This window comes from Taudactylus pleione, unplaced genomic scaffold (assembly GCF_031769625.1).
Source record: "Taudactylus pleione unplaced genomic scaffold, aTauple2 ptg000268l, whole genome shotgun sequence".
NCBI classification, from domain to species: domain Eukaryota; kingdom Metazoa; phylum Chordata; class Amphibia; order Anura; family Myobatrachidae; genus Taudactylus; species Taudactylus pleione.
In genome coordinates, this window is record NW_028284670.1 from 2,119,635 (window position 1) to 2,145,000 (window position 25,366).

Consider the following 25,366-nt stretch of genomic DNA (forward strand, 5'->3'; position numbering starts at 1 on the left):
GCAAGCTTATACCACTGTGGGAATACCTGCGAGTGCTGCCATATTTTTAAAGTGGCAATCATTTTAAAGGCAAAACAAAGCTGGTTTTGCCTTTAAAATGATTGCCACTTTAAAAACACTAGAATAATCGCATGTATTCTGCAGTGGATAAGCTCGCCACCTATAACATAAACCCTGAGGTATCCAAAAAGGAAGATGCAGTGGGAACATCATGAGGTGATACTTCAGGAGAGAATAAAGAGATTCATTAAAGGTTTTCATAATAATAATAATAATAATAATAATAATAATAATAATAATAATAATAATTTGGCCATTGGAGGTATTAAGGGATCTACCGGGAAGTTAAAGAGGGTGTACTTCCATAGGAGAATGAGTAACATTCAGCAAATTAGATAAAAGATTGCCCATTTTGTTTACAAATCTATGAAAGCGACATTTCACTAAAAATAGATACCGATCTCCCATAGCCTGTCAACATTTGTCAAAATTGATTTTTGAGGAAAGGTAGAAGTGTTTGTTAGTGGGGTTGGGACATAGTTTATAAGCTTGATAAGAATCTGTCAAATCTTGGTATGGTAGCAAGGGCTTGGTATGAGGATGCATACAGCTTTATAATAGCGAAAATATAAGATATAAAAGCTCCTCTGCACTGATTTTGCTGCTTGGTAAAAAAGGAGAGGATCAGTTTCAGCATGAGAAATATTATTAAGGCGATATTCATCCCATGCAGACTTCAGTCTATTGCAAAACTTCAGGATTTAGGAAAGGTGAGATGAGAATCTCCAAAGACAAAACACGCCTTTGTCAGTGAAAGTTTGCAAACTAAACCAAACCAATGCATAATTTGTAATTGAGATTGTCTTTACATGAGCCTCCATCATTCTTGGGATAAAAGTATGAGAGAGGAGTGTAAAATCAATTCTGGACAGAGTGTTGTGAGCAGCAGATAAGCAGGTATTCTCTTTATAGGTAGGGTATATTGTCCTCCAGACATCAATTAATTGAAGCCATTTAGAGAGTAGAGGGACACATAGTTTGAGGATTTGCTGGAGGGATTGCAACGATTCAAGTGCTGGAGTGATTAGAATGATCCAATTAAATGGAGGATACTAAATTAAAGTCACCACACACCACTAATGATTCATGGCTGTGACTACTCAATTTAGTAAGCAGAGTGTAGAAAAAAGGATTTCTTATAGACAAGGGGGACGTAGATGCTACACAGGACATACTATTGCAACGACATTGCGACCTTGAAGATCAGGATTTACGTTTACAATATGAAGATTTAAATGCCTTTTAGCCAGAATTACAATGCATCTAGATTTTTTATTAAAAGATGTTGGAGCCGGTTTCCTCTGAAACTAAATGAGGCTCCTGTAAAAAAGTGAAATCAATGTGTTACTTAGAGAATTTATACCACCAATATTCCACAAACCTATCCGAAGTTCTGTCATATTGCGATAAGTCTAAAGTAGTACAATACATAGCATTATGAAACAGTACAGAGCTGCCAAGGGGGTGAAAGTAGAAAGTGAGGCAGAGTGCACAATGGGAAAGGAACACAATCAAACAGGGAATACAAAAAGGAAGACATGAGCAGGGCACACTGTATTGAAGTGCAGAACATTTGAAACAAAATGAGAATAGAGAATGGTAGAGAATAAACACAATGTTGTAGAAACACATGAGAAACTGGATTAGACTTCCAACCACAGTCAGGTTAAAAGAAATGTAATATGTAGAGATGTGAGCAGGCCCCTGTATTCAGTTTTGGATTCGGAATCATCTTTGTGTTTTGTTTTTGTTTTTTGTTTTTTTAATTATAAAAAGTTTTTAAAAACAACTAAAATCATGTACTTTTTGTAATCCAAAACCTGAAATTTGGATTTAAAATCCGAATTCTAAACCTCAGGAAGATTAGAACCAAGACTTGCATCTGTCTGGATCTCCTCAGGAGATGAGAACCGAAACTTGGATGTGTCCGGATTCATGAAATTCAGGTGGATTAAAATGTCTGGAGAACTGATCCGCACACATCTCTAATGTAAATCACACACCTCATTCAATTATGTACAACAATAAAATGTAATTAACAACTGGTGCATAGATAACATGTAGGGGAATGGAGAATTCGACAAAAATATATAATAAAAAGAGTACAGCCTTACTAAGACATAGTTTAATGTTTGCAAGGATGACAAACAGTATGTGCAATAATATCATACAAACATGAAAAAGACAAGAATAACAAGTAGAAGTGGGGGAGCTTACTGGTCCACATCGATATCATCGATATAATAAAGGACAGCCATATCTCAAATGCAGTCAGTTGTGGATGGACCAGGGCGGAGTATTATTTAAAGTTCATCCTGATTAGCCACACTTCATTCTTTCTGAAAATAAGCAGAAGCATTATCCGGGCTGAAATCTTTATATGATGAGTCATCAAACAGGCAGAGCCTGGTCAGATTGAGCAAATTAAATTTACATTTTCCCAAATGAGCTTGAGGCATATGGGTGCAAAGGTTTTACATACTCTGGTAAGTTCAACCGAGTAGTCTAGAAAAACATAGAACTTATATAGCTACATATAGATTGTGTCTTCCAGAAGGCTGTCCAAAAAACCACTTTATGGAGAGAATTCAGGCAGCAGAATAATGTCACACATGGTCAAGAGGTAGGTGAGGAAGGTGCTTTATCTACTCTGTGCACTCTTTCAATCACAAGATCTCGACACTGCTCTTCAATACCTACTATGGCTGGCATTGTGGCATGTACAAAATGCACTAACATGGAACCTTTCACAGCTTCAGCAAGACCAACCAATCTAATGTTGTTTCTATGAGAGTCGTTTATTCGATAGTTGATCATTTCCTTTTTCCAGCTTATGTTTAGTGTGTTTAAGCTGTGAAATATTCTCCGTGATGTCTATGATTTTGTGCTCAGTTGTTTGAGACAATGATGCTTATGTGTAATGTCAGAAACTGTGTGGATAAGGAGAGGAGCTATGATGGACTTTATAGCCTCTGTGGCATTTAATCTCAGGAATAATCACCATAAATGATTCTGTGCAAGTGTATAGACTGAATATATAATATTGTGTTCAAATTTGACTTGGTTTATGTGTCCTCTATTTGACCTGTGCTAATACAGACTACAGACTTGGGAAGAAGAAACAATTATGTCTTTCTAAAACCAGAATTCAAGATAACCATCTCTGATCTCCACAGGCCATAAACTTTGGGGAGGAGAGGAATACCACATTCTGAACACGATACGATGGAACATATATGCTGCACATATGATCATAAGATACAATTTAATGACCCACGGGAGCATGCATCAGATGACAAAATGCATGATTTCAACAAGACTGAAAGTACGTCGAGTCGAAAATCATGTGATCATCTAGAAATCGCATAGGTGCATGGGGGACTTTAGTCAAGCCAGGTCACATGGTATAAATCATTTTAGGATGAGTGAGGGCAGGGATGTATGGTATGTGACTGGTTTCTAAATCCCCATCCACCCTGTTCCCCGACCCCCTACCTACTATAGACAATTTTGTGACAGGTGTGTCCGATATGTTAATGTCCAGTGTACAGCAAAGAAAGAGTTAAAAAACCCCAAGAGTGGGGGCTAGTGCAGCTGTAAGGGTATAACTGTGCTTCTCCCTCAATGGTTATTGTGCCTAAGGAGAGTCCTGATGACTGGCCTGGATCCAATGCTCCTGAGTCTCCTTCACAACAGAGTCAAAGAAGTGTAAAGACTCTGGGTTTTCTATCAGTTTAATTCCTTTTATTTTCTGAAACTTATTTATGATACATATGTATTGTCCATATTTGTACTGCCTTTTTCTGTAATCAATAACCTTGGAAATATTTTTCAGATTAAACATTCTTAATCAAGTGTATTCTCCATGTCCTTGTTGAATTCACGAGCCTGTGAGGTCAAAACGACATACTTATATGTGAGTGAGTGTGTAATTTTGAGATTTGAGGGGAGAACTTAATGTCTCCCATGAACTTCGTTGGTGGTGGCAGTACCGTGTTAGACTAACCTCACCTGCTGAGGTAACCATAAATTACTGGTGGCGATTCTCAGATCTGGAGAACAGGCTAGCTGGTCGTGACAGCCTCCACTATGTCATCATAAGTCATATGCAATAGGAGAATAAGGAACCTGAGAGGTGTCAGGGGAATGTGATGCTGTTGATGCTACTGCATTCTTAGCAGCCGGGTTGACCATGGCTGTCAGCATTTGGCCTCAAATTAGCATCAGCCCTTCTCATCTCTTACCTCTAAGGATTTGGTGGCTGATGTGATTTCAGCACCCGTGGAGATATCAAGAATCTCTCTATCAGCAACCAGACAGGTATATAGAAAGGTGCAGCACCATAGGGGAGGCTAACAGATACAGTGGCCTTTAAATGTTACAACTCAGGAGTACAGCGGAGCTCAAATATGGAGCTGCTAACTCCATGGATCCAGAAACAGAAGTCCCTCAATCAAAAAGCCAATAATGCTAACTAGCCTCTTATTCTTAACATTAACTTCATTAGCTAGACATTCCCCCTTCCAGCCTCACTCATCTGTTACTAATCAAGAGAGTAGCTAGGTGGACACAGGCCCTCATTCAGAACCACTCGTAAGCGGCCGCTCGTTCGTTATGAGCGATGTTCGCTCATCTGCGCATGCGTACGGATTGTAGTACGCATGCGCAAACCAGTCAGTGCGGCCGAAAATCGTTTGTTCGCTAAATAGCGAATGCCTGTTATTTTGAGTGACAGGAGGAGGTGTATGTGGGTGGTAACAGGGGAAGGTGCTTGAAAACGGGGAGTGGAATTCAGAATGCAGGCGTGCTTAAAGGTCAAAATGGGCATTTTAAGGGTGCGCATAATTAATACAGCAGCGTCATTGACCACCTCACTTGGTTATTTTATAGTCAGAACTGCTCACAAGATAGCGGTAGGAAAAACCAACCACAAGAATAGCAAGCAGTTCATACGCTGTTCGATGTACTCGATTAATCTAAAAAATAGCGGACATGGCATATGGTGCGAGAGGCCAGGGGGCGTATTTTTCAAAATTACGTATGCAAGTTTTGTTCACACGTTCAGACATAGAGGCGTGAACAGACCGCAAAGAGCAAACGGTTCATTTGAATAGCCACCCCTTTTTTCTGAACGAACGACCGCAAATAGCATCCGGCTCTGAATCAGACCCACATATAGAGGGTAATCAAGGTACAGACAACCATAATTCTGGGACACATAAATACAAAGTGAGGAGATGTGGGCAAAGTGAAACAAAAACACAAAGGGTTTTATTTATTAACATTATTTTTACTAAAATAAAGTGAAAAAGGGTGTTTTCACACCCTTTTCACATTATTTTAGTAAACCATAAATTTACTAAAGGACAATTGGAGTACAATTCGCAAAATTCTATTCCACACCTTAATTATCAAATTTTTTTAGTAAGCAGATCACATTTGCCGTAACTGTAATGGGAAATGTGATCTGGCCAAAGATACTAAAAATACATTTTGAAAAAAATACTGTGGGAAGCTCTGTGATAATAACACCACCTGGAGATGGCATTATACAGGGTTTCCCCCAGTTCCCCAACTCCTGCTCTGCTCTAACACGGAGCCAGGAGCTGGGCTACAGTGATCAGCGGTGTTGACTAAGGAGACCAAAATCTGTTCTCTGCTGAAAAAAACAAAAACACTTACCTGATCGATGCTTGGTCATGTGTTCCGAGGCTCCAGTCAGCTTGTCTCCCGGCTCATGCACTGTGACCCTGGTCAGCTGCTGCATAGAACAGCTGACTGGGGTCACAGTGCAGGATGGGAGACCAGATGAGCAGAGCCAAGATGGTAGGCCATCACCAAGCACCAATCAACAGAAGTAAGTGATGGTGCAGGGAGGAGGGGGGTCACAGGGGGGTAATGGCGGAGGGGGGATGGGGGGGTTTGTATGGTGAGCCAGTTGGCACATGCATGGGCACTTTCTCACTGTATTTTTTTGCAAGAAATACAGTGATTAGGCTGCAGATGGGATCACAGGGACAGAGCTCTGTCCCTGCAGGGGATTTTTGATTAATCCCTGTGATATTGCCTAAATTTGCAATGCGAATTTAGGTGAAATTATCACACTACAATCTTCATTTCAAATGTGGATTGTAGTAAATAAGATCAAAAGCAGAGACAAATATGGTGATAAAATAGTAGGGATACTTTCATAGAAGGGAATGGGAGAGATAATTGCATATATGTGAAGAAAGATTTTACCAAAAAAGGAGGGGAAAAAAGACTGGTATAGATGGTGGAAGGGGTTAAATCCACAGAAAGAAAGACTGGTACAGATAGAGGTAGGGGACGAATGCTGGCACAGGCAAAGGGAGCAGGGAGACATTTATAGTACATAGAGGGTAAATAGAGAGTGGACATGAGGAGATTTTTTAATACACTAATTTTAAAGAGGCAATCATTTTAAATGCAAAACCAAGAAGGTTTTCCTTTTAAAATGATTGCCATTTTAAAAATATGGGAACACTTGCATGTATTCCAGCAGCAGCACAAGCTTGCACCATATAACATAGACCACACATACTTCTGCAAAAGGTAGATATGCTAGTTCAGGGGTTCCCAACCACGGTCCTCAAGGCACACTAATAGTCCAGGTTTTAAGGATAACCATACTTGAGCACAGGTGACTTAGGGCCTGATTCAGACCCACTCGCGAGCGGCTGTACGCTCGCAAGTGGGTCGATGGTCTGCACTGAGCATGCGCACGACGGAGGGAGCTCCGTCGTGCGCATGCGCCAGACACGACGAGCGAAGGACTTTCCTTCGCTCGTTGTGTCCGATCAAAGGGGGCGTGCTGTCAATGTTGATTGACAGCACGCCCCCTTTGGTGGGCGTGCCGGGGGCGTGCCTCCCTGACGGGGGCGTTCCAACGGGAACGCCTCCCGTCAGAAGCCGGCCCACTGACATCACTAGTGATGTCAGTGGGAGTGATTTTGGCTCTGATAGAGCCAAAATCACTCCGGAGCTTGCGGTTGAAAACCTCAACCGCAGGCTCCGGCTCGCAATTTCGATGGTCGCGATGGTCACGACCATCGCGGCCATCAAAATGCACGCTCGTATAGCCTGTGGGTGGTGACCCACAGCTATACGAGCGTCCAGGAGGACGCTCCATGAAAAAGGAGCCCGGCCCTCATGCAGAGCGTGCGCTCTGCTCAGAGCGTACGGCTCTGAATGAGGGCCTTAATTAGTACATCAGTTATATTGATTTAACCATCTGTGCTCAACCATGGATATCACTAAAACCAGGACTGTTAGTGTGCCTTGAGGACCGAGGTTGGGAATCACTGTGCTAGATCATTTATTTATTTATTTTCTTGTTACATGGAATTGGATTCTAGAATGAATTAATTTTGTGTTGTGGGATAACAGTCATCAGTGATGTATCTACAATGAGTGCAGGGTGTGCAGGGCACATGGCCCACACCACGCACCCTGCACCCTGCACCCATACTTACTAATACTTACCTCTCTGAAGTCCCACATCAGCTGTAGAGGCGCTACACAGAATGCCTGGAAAATGGCCGCAGCGGCAACTTTCCCGGCGTCCTGTACATGAACAGTAAAGGGAAATTGCCAGGAAAATGGCTGGGGCACCATTTTCCCAGTGTCCTGTGCATGCGCAGGAGACTCTGGGTACAGACTAGACTCTAAATACACCCCTGATGGTCACCCACATGGCTTACTACACACAAAGCAGTAATGACATTTCAGTCCATGTTTCCATACTACTGCCATGTGAGATTGTAACTCAGAAGTGGTGTGAGGTATTAAAATCATGATGCCCAATGTAACACTTGCTGCATCTGTTAATTTATGACTTTGTGTTTTGTCAGTAAAAATATCTAAAGCATATTAATTAACTAAAAAATACAGTCACACAGGTTTTATTAAAAATAATACACATGGGGTTGTAGTAGGAGTCTCCATAGACTCATCCATCTTTTTTAAAGAAATGCACTTGACTCATAAATATAAATGATGTTGAGATGATACATTGTTACTATGCTACTGATTTGCCGCAATTCTTGCTACACTGAAAACTGCACATGGCTTTTTCCAAGGGTATTGGACACATATAAAATGATTATCCATCAGATTTATCAGCTGTGTAATCTGTTTTCAATCTACCTTTCTTTGACTTCCAGTTATTATACATTCTGTATGTGCAGTATAATTTCATCTGATACAGAACAATAATCTGTGAATATTTATACAAATTCATCATTATGTATATGAGAATAACAAAAGATGGGGTGACTATCTACACCGGACAGCATGGACGTACTGTATGATGTAAGGGACCCCTATCAGTAGGTACTGACATTGATTCACATATACATCACTTATGTTACTTTCATAATGTAAGGGGGTGATACAATAGACAATATTGTAAGGACTATTATTGGGGGAAAGGCAGATGTTATGTATAATTGGAAAGGAAGAGAAGTATATAATACATAACTTTTAATAATTTCATTTAAAAAGCTCCATGTATTTACAAACAGTATTGAAATAATAGTAAAGGATGTGTTCAAGAGAAGATGAATAGTTTAATAAAAACTATTTCTCCTTTTGGTGGATGAGATAAGTGTGAGCTCAGTAGGCTCACAAGTCTGATGAGTAGGGGATTAGAAAATCCTTTTCCAAATGTTACTTGTTAATATTGTGACCATTCCCTGAGGCATCAGTGACCCTAAACTGCCAATGGAGGAAATAAGAATCAAGATTTATGGCTAGAATGAGTAAAGTGATAGTTCCATGAAGGAATGTGTTTTTTTAGTCTATAGTAGGGTGGCACATCCCAGGAACAGGGATCAGCAGGATCCGAGGATTTGGGCCCAAACTTGGCCGGGATTGAATCTCGGGGATTGGAAGTTTCCAATCCCAGGATTTCGGGATTGGCCATAAATGCATTTCTTTAATGCTGGGCTGCACTGAGCACCTTTGGCTTAGATGCTGCCTACCACACTGCGCAGTGTGATGTGATGACAGAGGTCACACTTTGCAGCCTGACACTAGCCACGCCACCAGCCCACCCAACCTTCTCCAGGCCACAGCAAGAAAGCCCCGCCACCTGCCCCATGATGAGAGAGCGAGGTGAGTCACTATGCGGGCTGAGCAGAGGCATTATTTTTACACCAACCAAATCCCAGGTATCCCAGGAATCCTGGAATTGAGTTTTTATCAATCGTCAATCCCAGTATTGAAAAAACGGCCTGGGATTGGCCTTCCTAGTCTATAAATGTTAGTATAAGAATGCCACTATTGTGCCTAACTCATTATGGAGTTATAGATGGATTTCAAAGGATAACACAATATTGTATTCCTAGTCCGGAAGTGATGTAAATTGCAGAATATAGCAGAATATAGCCATGACTGCACAAAATGTGTGTTGTCATAAATTACCAGTCCCAATGATCATTGTTATTAGCCCCTAGGTTGCATGTACAAACTGAATTTCCTCATGTAATAGACAACACCTCCACTAGTCCAACTTACATAAAGAATCATGTATGACAATTCTAAACCCCTTCATTTATTTTTATCAAATACCAGAAGATTTTACATTAACATTTGAACGGTTCATTTGAAAATGTTTTTATATTATCTCTCTAGCACTTCAGGTTTAATAAAAAAGTAGCATTAACGCAAGAAGGAATAGAAGACATTTTTATGTGTTTCCACATGTGACTATAGCACCACACAATGGATCAAAGTGGGGAGAATGATGTACTGGTGTCAAATAGGATGCTGAACTCTAAGGTGAGGTTTTCTTTCCCCGTCATACACTACATTTAGAAGACAATGCTGAATAAATTTATGTTTTCAGAAAATGTGAATAATTGCATCAGTATATAAGAGGAAATAGCTATTTTCCCAGGTTTGAGGGGGAGAATATATATATTTTTTCATTTAAGTTACATTGATGATGTTTCCACATTTGTCTGGGCACTGAGGACAGTCTGATGAGTATTTTGGAGACATTAAGTATTTTGTCATTGCCAATTAGAATAACATAGACAATCAGTGTGGACAAAGTTGATTTTTGGGGGGATCTGACTGTCTTTTGTAAAAGATATTGGCTGGTGGGATGCAGTCACACAGTAAGTCCACATTCACAAACATAATGTTGACACCACAAAAGAGTTATAATGCTAACTTTGTGACAATGGGGGTAATTCAGACCCACTCGCGAGCGGCAGTATGCTCGCAAGTGGGTCAATGTTCCCCACTGCGCATGCGCATGATGGAGGGAGCTCCGTCGTGCGCATGCGTGAGACCCGACGAGTGAAGGACTTTCCTTCGCTCGGAGTGTCTCATCAAAGGGGGCGTGCTGTCGATGGTGACTGACAGCACGCCCCCTTTGGTGGGCGTGCCAGGGGCATGCCTGCCAGACGGAGGTGGCCGGCCCCACTGACATCACTAGTGATGTCACTAGTGATGTCAGTGGGAGTGATTTTGGCTCTGATAGAGCCAAAATCACTCCTGGCCTTGCAGTTGAGAAATCCAACTGCAGGCTTTTACTCGCAGTTCCGATGGTCGCGATGGTCAAGACCATCGCGACCATCATTTTGCACGCTTGTATATGCTGTGGGTGGTGACCCACAGCAATACGAGTGTCGAGGAGGACGCTCCATATTAATGGAGGTGGGCTCTGATTCAGAGTGAGTGCTCTGGTCAGAGCGTCCAGCTCTGAATCAGGGCCAATGTTAACAGGCAACTTGTTATCATCATCTGAAATGTTGACATTTGAGATCCTAACATTCTCAGACTGTTGACATTAGGGTTATGCTGCTGGATGAGATGGTAAGTCACTGGGGGGAATTTAAAGTTAGGTAACAAGGGGGTTAAGGTTAGGCACCAGGGGGAGGGTTAGGGGTAGGGATTTGGTTAGGGAGAGAATACTCATTGGAATTCTGCTCATAACATGTATACTCCTGGACTGCCCATCACATGACTGCAGGTACCCAGAAGCCGCCACTGCCAGGTAAGACACCGCTAGATTATCAAGGACAGTTTGCCACATTTTTTCAATGTCATTTTGGCCATGTCAACATTCTCACATCAACATAATAAATGTCAAAATTATACATTTTTGACCTAGTATAGCACACCCAGTCTGGCAACTACATAGTTTAGGAAAAGCATTGATTGCAATACTTTCCTCCATTCTTAAGTAATCATCCTGAATACTTGAAAAGCACTTACTGTACATGATATGTACTCAATATGATGATTTTTTGCAACTGATCTGTTCGCACTCTAGTAGTATGGTATGTTTTGATTTCTATTATTAGTAAAGATATTTGCCAAATAAATGTTATTTCTTTTTTGTTTCTAATTTTGTATGTATGTTTTTGCTGCACCTACCTGACTCTTAGCGTCTCCAGAGCACACCATCTTGTTTTATTGAAAAATTGACACACTAGCTCTGGAACCCTTTGGACAACTCAACCAATCACTAATTAAGAAATTGGAAGTTTCCAATTAGCTTAATTAGGCCTTAATTAATTACCTTCTGCAGCACTGTCATCCTCTACTAGATTTTCTCCATTGTTGCAGCCAGGTTCCATGGACCAGCCATGCACAGGACAGATACTATACCTAGTCCTGCACCTTATACCCACACACACTTCCTACTGTACACTACTTCTAACCCTACCTCACATCCTGCACACACTACAATACACTATTGCCACTAAACCTGCACCTGCCACTCCCCTCACACACTACCTGCTACACTAACCTGTGACACTGTACCCTTCCCCCTACATCACTCTACCCCTAACCAAGCCAGGAAATTATATCCCATTAGAACCCTCATCCCCAGCATCCTCCTCTGCAACTTGTCCAACAGGAGGAGGGCTGACAGAGAGGGTGAGAGACCAGGGAGCTGCTGGAACACATTGGTGAGTGTCCGGTGTTCTGTGCCACATCTTTTTTCCCCCCTTCCATTTGATTGTGCAAAAAAAAAAAATTGCAACCCTTTTTTTAATTGGATACCATGGGTGTCGGGAGCTTGCATATCCACCGTAATCCAAAAATGGACACAAGGTGCACAGAGTTTTTTGCAGGCAAAGTCCCACACTCAGTTGTACAGTATATGCCCCTTACAGTAGGTTGACAATGATTATGATTTACTGTATCTCAAACAACATATTTTTGATTCACTATTCTGTGATTGTGCGCATATGTTTTTCACTTGTAATATATTTTTAAAAGATGTTTGTGCCACATATAAGTCTATGGAGTAGATTTACTAAGCGTTGAGTTAGGGTTTTAATGTGAAAGATAAATCTCTTTGAAATTAGCAAGGAAAAAACAGACGTTAGATGCTAATACTGTAGATGGCAATAAACCATCGGACCATCCGATGATGATTTAACATACTGTAGGGCCTGATTCAGAGTTGTACCAAGCCTGATAGTTAGCGATCTGTGCATGCCCAAGCTCTGCACTGCAAATGTGTGATGACGGCTGCAGTGCCCCCTAAGCATGTTGTAGTCAATCATGGATGGGGAAAGGGAGGCAATGGCCAGAGTTATCTAAAATGAACACGTGCTGTTCCCATTTCCTGGGAGATCTGAGGCCTGTGTCTGTGTACTTGATGCTGCTTCCCTGCATGAAATACAATGCTATCCTGAGTAACCTGAGGGACACTTAGATAACAAATGTTCATGCAGATGATCCAATGATGCAGCTTCTGATGCAGCACTGAATCACAAAAGCCGGCAATGGGCTTCTTTCTACCTCAGATGCCTCCTGCTGCTTTTACATATTTTCACACAGCAGCTGCATCCAAACACTCAGCTGCTGTGAGAACCACCTGTCACTCCGAATCAAACCTTTAGACAACAATAGAAAACCAGGGTTTACTAACCAGAGTGTTTCTAAACCTGATAGAACCCACAGAATTTTTTTTTTTTAAAATAGACTCACAATTGAGACACAAGTTGTATGTAAAAAGAGATTTTATTTGTCCAAGCTTCATGATGGTGCTTTACGAAAAGGGACAGAAGCCCCTGCAGCAATGTGGCTGTAAGATATATGGCATCAGCAGGAGATTCTGCACTAACTGCTTACCTAATTTACATAGCTCTCCACCAGCTGACTGACAGGACCCAGGAGACAGATGCCAGGCGGAAACTTATCTCAGTATTCAATTCCAAACACTTTTTGCGTATGCAAAAACGCAATGCAATGTAATAGGTGAAAAAGATTTGCCTCTGATTAGGTAAAGAAAAACAGTGAAAAATAGCAATTTTGGGGGGCAAAGGTGTGAAAACCACTCAGCACCCTTGGGACAGCCCCCAAAAGTATACTGCGTAAAAAAAAACTAAAATAAAGTGAGGAACACTTCAAAAATGCACTTTGAAAATGGGGGTGAAAAAGTGCAAAGTGGAGGTGCAAACTTAGAAACTAGAGAAATAGACTTTTGTGGGGTCTGCAAGTTTGGGTGAGGTGTTTTTTTGATTGCAGATGTTTGCTTTTTTTGCATTTTTTTAAGTTTTTTTAACACTTTACTTTAGTGACATTTAAATATGCTTACACCCATTTTCAAGTACCCCAAATTTGACAGGAATACGTATTCTCACATAAAAAACTGCTTGATGCTATTCTTCACCACTTGTGTAAAGACGCTACTTAGTTGCAATTGTGTGAGCTTAAGTATCTCAAACAGTAGTGTTAGGGCTAATTGGGCATGACTACATTGATCCCAAATGTTTCTGCGTCTTTTTGGGGGGTTCAGGATGTTTTCCCCGACTCTGACACCACTTTTCGCCTGTTCTGACTTCACGTGTCTCCGTTTTCGCAACTTTTGGAATTGAATAGGGCGAATCATGGGTTCACGCACGATAAGTTTCCACATGTAAAATACGCAATGTAGGCAAAAATTTATCATGTAAACAAGACTAATTGAATACGGGCTTTAGTTGGAATTGCATTTCTATTTGACTGCAGAAAAGGGAAAATCTGACATGGTATTTGACAGAATACAGACAATGGATATTGCTGTCAGAATTCTGTTGATGCTCAAATCCGATGATTAGTAAATATTGCTTTTTTAGATAGCAATCCAACAGTGGTGTCCATCAGATTGCAATAGATAGCAAATCCAATGCTTAGAAAATTTACCAATATGTATTTTGCTGAGTGGAACGCATCAGTGACTAAAGCTACAGTGCTATGTCACATACGTTTTGGTACAGTGATGTCTGTCATAACATCCAGCTAATGCTGGAGCATTATCTGCAGATTGGGTCTAGATCCTTCCTGTGTGTGGACATAGTGCCAGAAATGAATTCCAGTGTGATACAACACATCACAATGCAGAGTTAAGTGTTTGCTCCTGATGGTGACTAATCAGCTCGCTCTATGAGTCTAGGTACTGTATGTGCATTTGATCATATGTCTTCAGACCTCACTGTGGGATGTCTGTGACACGATGCTTACCTTGACAAAGGTCCCACATGGGGACTGAAACATCAGCTATCTTTTGTACCTTGACCTGTTGTGTGCCCTGAGTCTCCTTAATCTGCCCCAGACTCCACCCCACCCCTCTCCTCTCTTCTTTTTCCACTGCACTGCCCCCTCTCTTCTGTTCTGTCTGGCCCCTTCCACAGCTGGGTCACTCCCACTTGCTCTGCACAACCACCACCCTGCATTGTACTGCACCCCTCATGCTTCATACCATGAGCCCCTGCTCCCATATATACCATGGGCACCTTGCCTAGGCCAGATCTGTCCCATCTCCCTAGAAGTGGGAGACATGGGGCACATGCTCCAGGTCCCACCGTGGCATGCGTATGTTGCAGATAGAACAAACCATATATATATATATATATATATATATTGTCATAGAAGCACTGATAAAGTGGTCAATGGCAGGTACATTTGTCCTAGGTTTTTGCCTATGTGTTCTAAAATGCCCCCGGAGAACTCTGTTTTGTAAGCAGACCAGAGTATTGGCTTTTGGAAAAGCTGGTTTGGGTCCTGGGGGCGTGGATGTGAGGAGAAGGAGGGCTCCATCCACAGGCCACTCCAGGTTTTGGGTCTTTCAGCCTGGTAACAGGCTCATTAGGGCTTGCAGCTGGAAATGGCTAAAATAAGCATGGTTTGTTTGTGGCTGAGTGTCTCACACCTGGGAGAGAAGGCAGACTAGCCTGTTCAGAGACACTTGGTGATAATCCTTGTAAGTACTGTGAACGTGTTTTGTTGATGGTGAGGGCAATAGGCCCTAACATTATTATAGAGAGGGAATCTGCTGTGTAGCTAGTGCCCAGCAGGGCTAGGACTTATGTTTAGGTTTTGTTTATGTTTATATTCATTTGGCACAATAAAGGTTGGCACTGAACAGTTTGTACGAGAACCCCTGACTTGTATCCTGTTTCTACGGCTGCTGTGTGTGTAAAGAGGGAGTACATCTACCCCAGGAGAGGGACCCCTATCCCGACTGTGTCACATTTGGTGGAGAATGCGGGCTATCACACACTGAAATTGCCGCAAGGAAAAATTTTCGTTTAAAATTTAAAGGGACAGACACCAATTTGTCAGTGTGGATATAAAGTTGTGTCTTTGAAGTCCATAGAGCTGGTGTCCGCAGATGCTTAGGGAAGCCAGATTCTTCTTCCAACCTACACCCCAGGACAAAATGGAGGACATTGTTAAAGCCTTGTTCCAAGCTATGGCAGCTCAGCAGGAAGCTACCAGGGCTTAGCAGGAAATAAACAAAATTCAGCAAGAAGCTACCAGGGCTCAGCAGGAAGCTACCAGGGCTTAGCAGGAAGCCACTCAGGTACAACTATTGGCCTTGGATGCAGCCCAGAGGCAACAACAAGTCACCATTGAGGAATCCCACCAGGCCATAGCGGAAAACAGCTAGGCCATAAACGAGGTGGTACAACAGCTTGTAGTCTGGTCTGGAGATGCTTCCCCTGCTCTTCTAACTAACACTCACACCATACGGGCCAGTCACTTTCTGCAAAAGATGACCCAAATGATGATGTGGAGGCATACCTTACAGCCTTTGAAAGAACCGCCGAAAGAGAGAAGTGACCTAAAGAGCAGTGGGCAAGCCTTGTGGTACCCTTCCTGTCTGGAGAACCACAAAAGGCCTACTATGATTTTGCCTGGATGATGCCAAGGACTATGTAAAGTTAAAACAGGAGATCCTAACCTGCTTGGGAGTCACCTCCTTTGTTCAGGCCCAACGATTTCACCGCTGGGAGTTCCAAATGGAAAAACCTCCATGCTCACAGATGCATGACCTCATCCATCTAACCACAAAATGGCTGCAGCCCGAGACACGGACAGGGCCACAGATTGTGCAAAGAGTTGTGATTGACCAGTATCTGCGATCGCTACCTGCATCTCTGCGCAAGTGGGTGAGCAGACCCTAAGTCCATAGACCAGCTAGTTGAACTGGTGGAGAGGTACTTGGCGGCTGAGGAGCTGATGAGTGTGCCCCACCGAGCCCCGATGGTGCATCGGTGAACTCCCATTGACACTGGTAAGACTGTAATTGGGAGAAGGGTGCTGCGTACTGAAATGTACTCAAGACTGGGGTTGTGGAACCTGGAGACGGGCCAGCCAGGCCAGGAAGGTTCCTACCCTGTAAAAGACTAGATATTAATGTAATTCAATGTTTCTGATGTGGTGGTTTTGGCCATATTGTGGCTTATTGTTCACTTACCTCTGAACATATGCAATGTGATACTGCTCATGTCAACCGCAGGATGTATTTCTTTGCACAACCAGCCTGTACTGCTGACCGGTAGGTTGAGACAGATAAGCACATGTGTGTACTCACTGTAGAATGCAACTGAGTAGAGGCTCTGTTAGATCCTGGTAGCCTGGTTACACTTATGAAAGCTGAATTGGTGAACCCCTTGAAGTGTAAGGGGAAAACTATTGGTGTGACCTGCATACATGGGGATACCCAGTATTATGTTACTGCAGAAGTGAACATAGAAACACCATGTGGTTCCGCGATAGTCTCTGTGGGTTTGGTACAGGGCTTAATGTATGATGCAATATAGGGGAGAGACTTTGCTCACTTCTGGAATTTGTGGGAAAGCCGATTTTGCACAGAGGTAAATCACCCTGACTCATTTGAGAGGGTTACTGATGTAGTAGCAGAATCAGAGATGTTCACTTTTTCTAGTATGATTGGCAAACTACAGGATGCGGTGTGTGATGGTGGCTCGCCAAGTAGTGTGCCTCCCACTGAGGTGGGGAGGGTTATTGAGCCCGTGGCCCATCTGCCTGATCTTGAGGTCAGGAGAGAGCTCTTTGCTGTGCAACAGTTGAATGACCCTACTCTGGTAAAAGCCAGGGAGAATGTCAAGGTGATTAATGGTAAACCCATAGACCCCGATAGTTCTTTGTCATTTCCTCACATGCAAGTATGTCAGGATTTGTTGTACCATGTGACTAAGAAGGGGGAAGATATTGTAGATCAATTATTAGTTTCCAAAGCATACAGAAGAACAGTGTTAGATCTGGCTCGTGGTCATATAATGGCAGGTCCCCTAGGGGTAGAGAAAACTACTGAGCAAATTGTGCAGAGGTTTTTTTGGCCCAGGGTCCATAAAGAGGTATCTGACTATTGTTCATCCTGAGTAGAAAAAGGAGGGGGATTTAACCCCCTATTGTACCTCAGCACACTGAATAATACCTGCAACAATATATGAAGACTATATGGTCATAGAAATTCAGAGATATTAGTTGCATGCATTTGCAAATACATGGGAGGCTGCTGGGCCACGTCACGGCTTCTCTGTTACCAGCAGTCCCTAACACTAAGGGGTTCACGTCCGGGGCGCAGTGCACCCCAAAAAACATCCTGCCCTGAATGTCAGTATCATGCACCAAGCCCAAATTTCAAAAGTCCCCTGGTACCGTTACCCATTATTGAGGATCCGTTTGATAGAATAGCTATGGATTTAGTTGGGCAATTAATGAAATCTGCCCAGGGCCATCAATATATTCTGGTGATAATGGATTACGCTACCAGGTACCCAGAAGCGATACCATTATGTAATACATCAACCAAGATCATTGCTAGAGAATTAGTCCATGTCTTTAGCAGGTTGGGAATATCTAAGGAGATTCTGACTGACCAAGGTACCCCATTTATGTCAAAAATCATGGAGGAGTTATGCCGCCTGTTTAAAATTGAGCAACTAAGAACCTCTGTGTACCATCCCCAGACCGATGGGTAAGTGGAGATGTTTCATAAAACTTTAAAACACATGCTAAGGAAAGTAGTGGACAAAGATGGAAGAGATTGGGATTACTTGTTATCTTATTTGCTGTTGGGCATAAGAGAGGTTCCCCAATCCTCCACAGGGTTTTACCCTTTTGATTTATTTTGGGAGACATCCAAGGGGGTTACTTGACATTGCAAAAGAGACATGGGAGGGGCAGTCCAGTCCATATAAAACAGTTATTAAGCATGTTTCTCAAATGCAAGAAAGAATTGCTGCTGTGCTACCGATAGTAAGAAGGCACTTGGAACAGGCTCAGCAGGCACAGCAGAGGGTGTACAACTGCAATGTTTGCTTAAGAAACTTTAATCCTGGGCACAGAGTGTTGGTGTTGGTTCCCACAGTAGAAAGTAAACTTTTGGCTAAATGGCAAGGACCCTTTGAAATCTTAGAAAAAGTGGGGCAGGTCAATTATAAAGTTTACCAGCAAGGGAAAAGAAAGCCAGAACAGATATACCATGTAAATCTTACAAAACCCTGGAAGGATAGAGCAGCACTGTCAGCCATCCGAGCCCCTCCAGTAAACCCAGGGCCCATGGTACACAAAGTGACAGTGGTAAAAACCCTGTCAGCCAGTCACCAGAAGGAATTTCTGATCAGAAATAGGGTGCTGTTTTCTGACTTACCAGAGAAAACCACGGTCATCAAACATGACATAATCACTGACCCAGGGGTTAAGGTTAACCTAAAGCCCTATAGGTTACCTGAAGCCAAAAGAGAATCAGTTTCGAAGGAAATTAAAAAAAAATTAGAGTTGGGTGTAATTGAAGAATCGCATAGGGAGTGGTCAAGTCCCATTGTGCTCATTCCAAAACCTGACGGGAGTGTGCGATTCTGCAATGACTTCTAGAAATTGAACAGTGTATCAAAGTTCGATGCCTACCCTATGCCTAGGGTGGATGTACTAATTGAAAGCCTGGGGACAGCCAGATATTTAACTACTATTGAATTAACCAAAGGGTATTGGCAAGTGCCGTTAACTGAGAATGCCAAAGAAAAGACAGCTTTTTCTGCACCAGAGGGGTTGTTTCAATACAAAATGTTGCTCTTTGGGCTACATGGGGCACCTGCTACCTTTCAAAGAATGATGGATATGATTCTAAGGCCCCATAGACAGTATGCTGCTGCTTATCTGGATGATGTGGTCATTCATAGTCCTGAATAGCAGTCTCACTTGCCCAGAGTACAAGCAGTGTTGGACTCCACCTATAAGGCAGGTTTGACAGCCAACCCAAAAAAGTGTTGACTGGGGATGGAAGAAGTACAATATATTGGGTACACCATTGGCAGAGGTTTGATAAAGCCACAGCTCAATAAGATTGAGGCAATCCAAAACTGGCCACGACCCCTGAATAAAATGCAGGTGAGAGCCTTCTTAGGGATCACTGGGTATTATAGGAGGTTTATACCCAATTTTGCCACCATTGCAGTCCCACTGACTGACTTTACCAAAGGCAAACAGAAAGTCATGGTGGAATGGGGTCCTGAAGCAGAGAAGGCTTTCCAGGAGTTAAACATAGCATTATGTACCCAACCAGTTCTGATGACACCTGATTTTGACAGAGAGTTTGTTGTACAAACCGATGCATCAGATGTAGGCATCGGAGCGGTCCTGTTCCACATCAAAGAGGGTGAAGAACACTCGATTTTCTTCTTAAGCCAAAAATTAAATGTACATGAGAGAAATTATGCTATGGTCGAGAAAGAAGCATTGGCCATAAAGTGGGCATTAGAGACTCTCAGGTACTACTTGGTGGGAAGAAAGTTCAGATTGATCACTGACCATGCCCCTCTGAAGTGGATATCAGAAAATAAGGACAGTAATGTGAGAATAACGAGATGGTTCTTGGCATTGCAAACCTTTAAATTTACGGTAGAACACAGGATAGGAAGCCAGCTGGCCAACGCAGATGCTTTGTCATGTGTCCTTTGTTTGGGGGCTGTGGTAGTTCTGCCCCACAGGTCAAAACAAAGGGGGGATATGTGATAGAAGCACTGGTAATGTGGTCAATGGCAGGTATATTTGTCCTAGGTTTTTTGCCTGTGTGTTCTAAAAAACCCCAGGAGAAGTTTGTTTTGAAAGCAGACCAGAGTATCAGCTTTTGGAAAAGCCGGTTTGGGTCCTGGGGGTGTGGAGTGAGGAGAGGGAGGGCTCCATCCACTGGCCACTCCAGCTTTTGGGCCTTTCAGCCTGGTAACAGGCTCATTAGGGCTTGCAGCTGGAAATGGCTTATATAAGCATGGTTTGTTTGTGGCTGAGTGTCTCACACCTGGGAGAGCAGGCAGACTAGCCTGTTCAGAGACACTTGGTGATAATCCTTGTAAGTACTGTGAACATGTTTTGTTGATGGTGAGGGCAATAGGCCCTACCATTATTATAGAGAGGGAATCTGCTGTGTAGCTAGTGCCCAGCCAGGCTAGGACTTATGTTTATGTCTTGTTTATGTTTTTATTAATGTAGCACAATAAAGACTAGCACCAACCAGTTTGTACGAGAATGCCTGACTTGTATCCTGTTTCGACGGCTGCTGTGTGTGTAAAGAGGGAGTCCATCTACCCCAGGAGAGGGACTCCTATCCCGACTGTGTCACTATATATATATATATATATATATATATGTACTATAAACAGAGTATATATATATACACTGCTCTTCCTACCTATATTTCTTCTGAAGATAGAACTGAAACAACATTACATATCAAAGACTGATTTAATGTAATCATTAATAGTAACATAAGTTATTTCAATGTCATTCATCATACAGAAACATTCATTCTGCTTAACTTACGATAGGTGATGGTATCAGATGACATTAAACTGTTCTTTTTGACAGTGCCAGGTTTTAGAGATTAGAACATTGCTGGAAAAACCAAGTTTCACAGCAGAAAAAGTAATTTGCTGTGTGCACATTTACATCATTCTCCAGGTTGTACTTTTGTTCTGCCATTCTGCGTGATGACATTCTGCAACATTTTAAATTTAAAGTGCACAGAAACACTAATAGTAGCTAAATCTAATGGCAGAAGAGTTTTGAAAACATTGCTCAACCACAGAGGTTAACAAACGTGCAATTTCCATCAATAAATGTTTCTAAGAAAATGAAAAAAAAAACAAGCTTGGTAAAACTTGTATAAATATATATTATAATACTAAAGTTATTTTAATTTTTGCATCTATAGATAAACACTACTTTGGTCACTGAATTCATTCTTTTGGGATTTCAGAATTTACACAATCTGCAACTTTTAATCTTCATTCTTGTCCTCATGATTTACTGCATGACAATATGTGGGAACCTCCTGATCATCGCACTGGTGTCCTGCAGCAAGAACCTCCAGTCCCCCATGTACTTCTTCCTCACACAGCTGTCACTATCTGACATCTTACTGACAACAGACATCGTGCCTAACATGCTTCACGGTGTCCTACATGGGGTGACTACTATGCCTTTCCTGCGGTGTATTACTCAGTTTTATTTCTTCTCATTTTCCGAATGTTTACAGTGTCTTCTTCTGACTGTGATGTCTTATGACAGGTACTTGGCCATCTGTAAGCCGCTAAGTTATATATCTGTAATGAACGGTACTTTATGTATGATATTAATTATTATGTCTTGGCTGTTAAGTGTTTCTATATCTCTGGTTAACACAGTATCTTTAAGTCTTTTGCATTTTTGTGGGCCTAACATCCTTGATCATTTTTTCTGTGACTATACTCCCCTATTAAAATTGTCTTGCTCAGATACATTCATTGTTCAATTAGAAGTGACACTTCTTAGCTTTCCTGTTGTTGTCTTCCCGTTTTTAATCATCACTGTATCCTATGCTCATATTATATTGATTATAATAAGGATCCCATCTGTTAATGGGAGGCAGAAAGCCTTCTCCACCTGTAGCTCCCATATGACTGTAGTATTTACATACTATATTACGCTGATATCTATGTATGGTCTTCCAGCCAGAGGGCAATTATCATACTCAAGCAAAGTCACGTCATTGCTGTACACTATGGCAATTCCATTATTTAATCCAATTATATACAGCTTGAGAAATAAAGACATCAAGGTTGCTTTTCAAAAGTCTATTCATAGTTTAACGGAAAGTTATTCTAATATGTTTTGAGTAAGTAATATGTATCAAGTAATGTATGAAGGAAAGAGAGATAGTTTTTAACCTTTCCACCATATATGCCTACAATGGGCAGTTGTCACAGAGTATCACTAGATGATGAGGTAAGGCAGAGAGGGTGTGCACACATTATCATATGAAATCTATCTATCTAGGTCATACCTCTGTCCATAGTAGGGAGGTATTCTGGTTGCTTAAGTTCAACTTGTTATATCAGGATGGCTTAGATGAACCTATATAACTTAATTCAGTCATATGTTAACATTCATGGTATTTTAATTTGTTGTGTTGTTTTTTTGGTTATTATTATTTTTAATATTATTTTATTTCAAATTTATTTTTATATTCTGTATCATAAATGTTCACACTTGGGTTCGTTAAACCATTTTCGAGCCTTAGGACTCATTGGGAATGTATGACCCTGATTAGTCATGATAATTTATATATATGATATTATTATTATTATTATTATTATTATTATTATTGTTATTATTATTATTATTATTATTCTTGCTATTTATTCTATGCATTACTTTTTAAGGTCCCTGTATTATGAAATCATAATTGATAAATGGTACTTTAGGTATCTTTGTGTCCATTCAGAGTAACAATTCTGGTGTCTCTAATTATACATTGTGTGATTATGTGGGATCACTTACCATATGGGAATGCATTGCTACTCTCTAAACAAAATTTTCATTATGTTTAAATAATATCACCATTTAGGAGAGTGTTATATTTGACCTGAATAACAAAGAAACATGACAGAAAGATTGAATTCCATATATATATATATATATATATATATATATATGAACTTATTATAGCTTGGCATCGGTCATAGGAACTGTTAACATATCCATAGTCACATTGATATGGATTACACCTTGTTATCAAACTAATCATGTGATCGGAATGATTATTACATCCCTAGGGCTATCGGTGTGGACTGTACCACGTGATCAATCAGACTAATCATGTGGTTGGAACAATTACCATATCCCTAACCTCATTGGTGTGGATCGTACCATGTGACTAGACTAATGACTTGATCAGAACACCGGCAATGGGAGATCATAGTTTGTGGCTTAATTAATATCTTAACTTTATTTTATTTCTTGTAAGAAAATATATTTTTATCATTGGGTATTAAGTAAGATTGCCTAGATATTGATCTATAATAGAATAGATGGACTCTTTTTTCTATTGTGTATTAATGAATCACAAAAGCTTTGCATTTACAATTAATGAGTGGGTATTTAAGATTCATCAGTGGCCCACATACTCATACTTACACTCCTAAAGAAGCTGGGGGACCATACCCCAGCAAAACACATTGAGAGCTTCATTATGAACTCCCAAGACTTACTGGATGTACTTTGGACTGTTTTCAAACTCCTATGGGACGGATTGCGGTGTTGGAGAAATTTGGGTGACTAGCATCTCCAACCTAAATTACTGCGCAGTGGATGCTAAAGGAATTTTCTGAGAACTCACTCCATAGACTGGTAACTCATTGCTGCTCAATTTAATCCCTTGAACACAGAGGAGGGAGTCCTAACTCAAAAAAAAATAATTTGGGTGCCAAAATGCAATACATATATATTTGCATTTGCACTTTCAATGTTAACTGCTTGTCCTTTTATTTTTGAGGAACTTTTATGATCTTGGTTTGCACTTAGTGCATTCTTTTTGGTGTGAAATTTTAGATAATGGAATAAATGCTTGTTATACTTTAAAACCGTCCATCATAGTTATATTTCCTTAGCACTGGTTTTTGTATTATTTTATATTGTGATTATTGTGGGGACTGACTATCCCTTTTAAAGCTGCTTGATTGACAGTGCGCTAGTATTCAGTGGCAAACACAGGATTTCTAGAGGGGGGTTTCCAAATGCCTGATTTTAGAGTGAGTGTGGCCAGTCCATGAAGAGGGCATAATTAGCACTTAACCAGCTTTAATGTGCATCATACAAAGTATATTGTGTGTCATAATTCCAGCATATAGAGAACCAGCAATCACTGTAACCCATTAAATGTGGCAGTAGGGCCATCCTTCCTGAGCTGAATGGTTTTATTTTAGATGTGTGCACCATTCCAGAGTATTAGAGCAAGTCCGGGAGTCTGGGAGAGCAGCAGAGGAACCTAGCACTGCCCTGGACATACTGTATATGTACATATTGGGCTCTATAGCAGCACATCCTTAACAGTGAATGTTTTCCAGATCTCCTAGTTGGTGCACATGTTATTTATTACTGGCAAATACATGTTAATAGATCCACAGGTGGTGCTAATTATTACATTTGTGATACTGAGAAGAACATGCAGCACTAGTAAAATTCTATTATATTACTATTTGTATTGTGGTCATGGGGCCTGATTCAGAGCCGGTCGCTATTAGCGCTCGCTCGTTTAGAAAAAGGGGGTTGCTATTCAAATGAACCGTTCGCTCTTTGCGGTCTGTTGCCGCCTCTATGTCTGAACGAGCGAACAAAACATGCGGTCGTTTTTTTGATAAAAACGCCCCCTGGCTGCTCGCATCATACGTCATGTCCACTATTTATTAGATTAATAGAGTACATCGACCAGTGTATGAACTGCTCGCTATTCTTGTGGTTGGTTTTTCCTACCACGAATTTCCTAGCAGTTCTGACTATAAAATAACCAAGTGACGTGGTCAGTGACGCTGCTGTATTAATTATGCACACCCATAAAATGCCCGTTTTGACCTTTAAGCACGCCTGCGTTCTGATCTCCACTCCCCGTTTTCAAGCACCTTCCCCTGTTACCACCAACATATGCCTCCTCCTGTCACTCATATTAGCAGGCATGCGCTATTTAGAGAACAAATGATTTTCGGCAGCACTG

At 41.4% G+C, this 25,366-nt stretch overlaps 1 protein-coding gene across 1 annotated transcript in view; it reads left to right on the forward strand.

Moving 5' to 3' along the window:
* The first annotated feature begins 695 nt into the window (after nucleotides 1-695).
* The window catches only part of LOC148513851 (olfactory receptor 1468-like), a 27,090-nt gene continuing 2,419 nt past the window's right edge, over nucleotides 696-25,366 (forward strand). The window contains exons 1-3 of the mRNA XM_088481279.1: nucleotides 696-770; nucleotides 21,205-21,261; nucleotides 21,551-22,428. Of these exons, the coding sequence (XP_088337405.1) occupies nucleotides 696-770; nucleotides 21,205-21,261; nucleotides 21,551-22,428 (1,010 nt within the window). The remainder of the gene's footprint in view (nucleotides 771-21,204; nucleotides 21,262-21,550; nucleotides 22,429-25,366) is intronic.